Here is a 2718-nt window from a genome sequence, read left to right as displayed (position 1 = left end):
TCCAAAACCCCTTTTTGGGGGGGGGAAAAAAAAATAAAAATTATATTTTTTTTTTTTTTTTTGGGGGGGGGGGGGGGTTAATCTCAACATCATAGCAAACTACATAGTCTTGAAGGAGAGTTTATAAATAGCAGCTCTGTTGCTGAACAGTATCAGCAGGTAGTCCAGGACTTTTTAGCAGAGGTGGGTAGAGTAGCCAAAAATTGTATTCAATTAAGAGTAACAATATTCACCTAAAAGTAAAAGTACGGTGCGGTACTTTCACTCCTAATAGTTTGTTTTAAGTTATTCAGATAAATGTGAGAAAATTGAACTAGCTATTGAATACCCTAAAAACCCAATGTTAGCTGTCTTACTACATTGCTTCCTGGGTTACATTGAGCAGGAGCGCAATATATCCCCCTCAAAGACGTGATTTAATTCAGTAAGTTTGACCTCGTTATTAATTTAAAAAAAAAAAAAAAAAAACTTATTCATAGAAGCTGCAGTGGAATAGCGCTTTATTGGCTGCTTGTGAAAATAGTTCTGAATGTTTCGGAATAATAACAGGCAGGTGTTTTGGTCACAAAGCTAATATACAAACGCTGAAGCTTGAAAAGGTCAAGGGTGTTGTTTATAAAGCGTTAAATAGAAAAAAAATAATGGTGACATTCGACAAGAAAAGCTGGACTCATTTTTATTGTATTTAAAATTAGATACTGTAATGACTGTAATGTGTACTTGAATGCACCATAAAGATATTACTTGCAACCATTACCGTTGTTGGAATTTAGAAGCTAAAAAGGCCTGACAACGTAGCAGAACCGAACCGAGGTGGAATCACATCTTCGGGGGGGACCACACTCGACACAACACCTGCAGCAGCTAGCTTACCTCCACCGAGCTCTGCGCCTCCCGACCACCGAGAATCCACCGCAGCATGACGAACCCGCGGCTCCAGAAACAGCAACCGTAAGCTGACTCCCTCAAAATAAAGACAGTAAGATCTAACTGACAACAGCCTCCCTGTGTATCTAGCTCAGGCTACAGGGTGATACATGTTTTAACAGTGACCAGACTAACCGAAAAATCCGACACGTTCTCGCGTGACTTGTTTATGGGGAGATTTATAAGTGAAAGAATCCGAAGAATCGTAATATAACAACAAAATAGAGACGATTACGCTGTCAGAATTGAAACGACATAGTGTAAAAATGAAAAAGCACAACCACAACAAATCATTCATGTGACTACGGAAGCTTTTCAGGGACAAACTAGATTGAAGTCGATTAATATTTGGGAAGTGAATCTGTACTTCCCGACATTTCTAACACATTTCTTGTGTTAGAAATGTCGACATTTACTTCGACTTTCCTGTTTTTTATTTTTATTTTTATGATTTACTTGAATATATAACTGCTGTTATAACAGTGGTACTGAATCAACATGTGGACCAGCTGATTAGAAAAGCATTCAGACATACTTACTTTACAGACCTTCTGTAGCGTAGTACAGGTGTCCAAACTTTTTGTCATGTGGGTCAAAATCATCATGTCAAAATAACTTACTAAAAAAAAAAATCTGAAAATATACTGTATTTTTTTTCTCCCAGCTTAACAGTAAACTAAACAGTATTTAAATTAAACAAAGTACATTTTGTAGGGAAGGAACGTGTAATACATCGCATGTCCTGTGCTTAAAAAGGCTTTTCCACATTTATCTTATTGGAAGAAAGGTTGTGTTTTTCTGTGGTAAGCGCTGTGCTATTTGCTATTTGACATTCACTCTAAGAAATCAAAATAAATAGGAAAAAAATGTTTGCTTTGTATTTATTTGCCTGATCAACCAGCATTAGTAAACACTGTGCCTTAGATTTCAATATTCTAAGGCATTCATGATCGCAACCTACCTATGTTTGTGAACTTTTTATTTTATTCTTATTTTTTTGTGATATTTTCCTGAAAGTCGTGTCATTTTCTCACAACCACCTTAACTGGAACAACTTTAAAGGTGGAAGGTGATTTAAAACGCCTGGATAGATGAAAAACACCAACAGAGATTCTCAAATGAAATCTCATCAGCTGCCTTTTGTGATGTCATCACAGGCGTGAACACATAGAAGCTTGGTTTTGAGAGGGTAGATTTTAAGATTTACAACAAAATAGCAAAACAGATGAATAAGGAACTGACCGTGTCAGCTTTTTGTATCAGTGTCTAACTATTTTTAAGCATAATTTGATTAATTCAGTAAAAATGGCTGACTGGTAGCTTTAAGTAGGACTTAAAGTTCTACTAAGATCAACTGGGACATGAGTATGAGGGAGTTTCTTTTTTGCGAAAGACAAATATGTCGCAGAGGAAACATCAGTGGGACTGAAATGCACAGCAAAAAAAAAAAAAATAAATAGTTTTCAAAAATATGGAGAAGTATTCAGTATGACTGGTTCTGTTCATTTCTCCACAACTAGATGGCAGTATGTCCTAACTCCACCGTCTCAGGTGCAGGCACCAATCCTCTGTTGGTGGAGTGAGGAAAGACCTAATAGTTTCTCTCAGGTGTTTCCTCAGTTTTACCTCACAAATCACAACAAAAAGGCACTCAGAAAAGTATTTTTGTTTAGCAAATTTCAACTCAGTCAGCAACTCCCCGACCATCCAAAGACCCTCGTTCCTCCACTCCACCGCCCCCCCCCCCCCCCCCCCCCCCCCCCCCCCCCCCCCCCCCCCCGCGCGCCTGTC

The 2718-nt window shown here is 38.2% G+C and overlaps 1 protein-coding gene across 1 annotated transcript in view; it reads right to left on the bottom strand.

The window, feature by feature from the left end:
• Positions 1-1242, bottom strand: part of wdr41 (WD repeat domain 41) — a 10416-nt gene extending 9174 nt beyond the window's left edge. The window contains exon 1 of the mRNA XM_015040280.1: positions 874-1242. Coding sequence (XP_014895766.1) covers positions 874-921 — 48 coding nt within the window. The 5' untranslated portion in view covers positions 922-1242. The remainder of the gene's footprint in view (positions 1-873) is intronic.
• Between the last annotated feature and the right edge of the window lie 1476 nt (positions 1243-2718).

Source organism: Poecilia latipinna, unplaced genomic scaffold, assembly GCF_001443285.1.
Source record: "Poecilia latipinna isolate Pla-1442-1.1 unplaced genomic scaffold, P_latipinna-1.0 Scaffold503, whole genome shotgun sequence".
Taxonomy (NCBI): domain Eukaryota; kingdom Metazoa; phylum Chordata; class Actinopteri; order Cyprinodontiformes; family Poeciliidae; genus Poecilia; species Poecilia latipinna.
The sequence above is the reverse complement of the archived record's forward strand: the minus strand, read 5'-3'. Positions and strand labels throughout refer to the sequence as shown.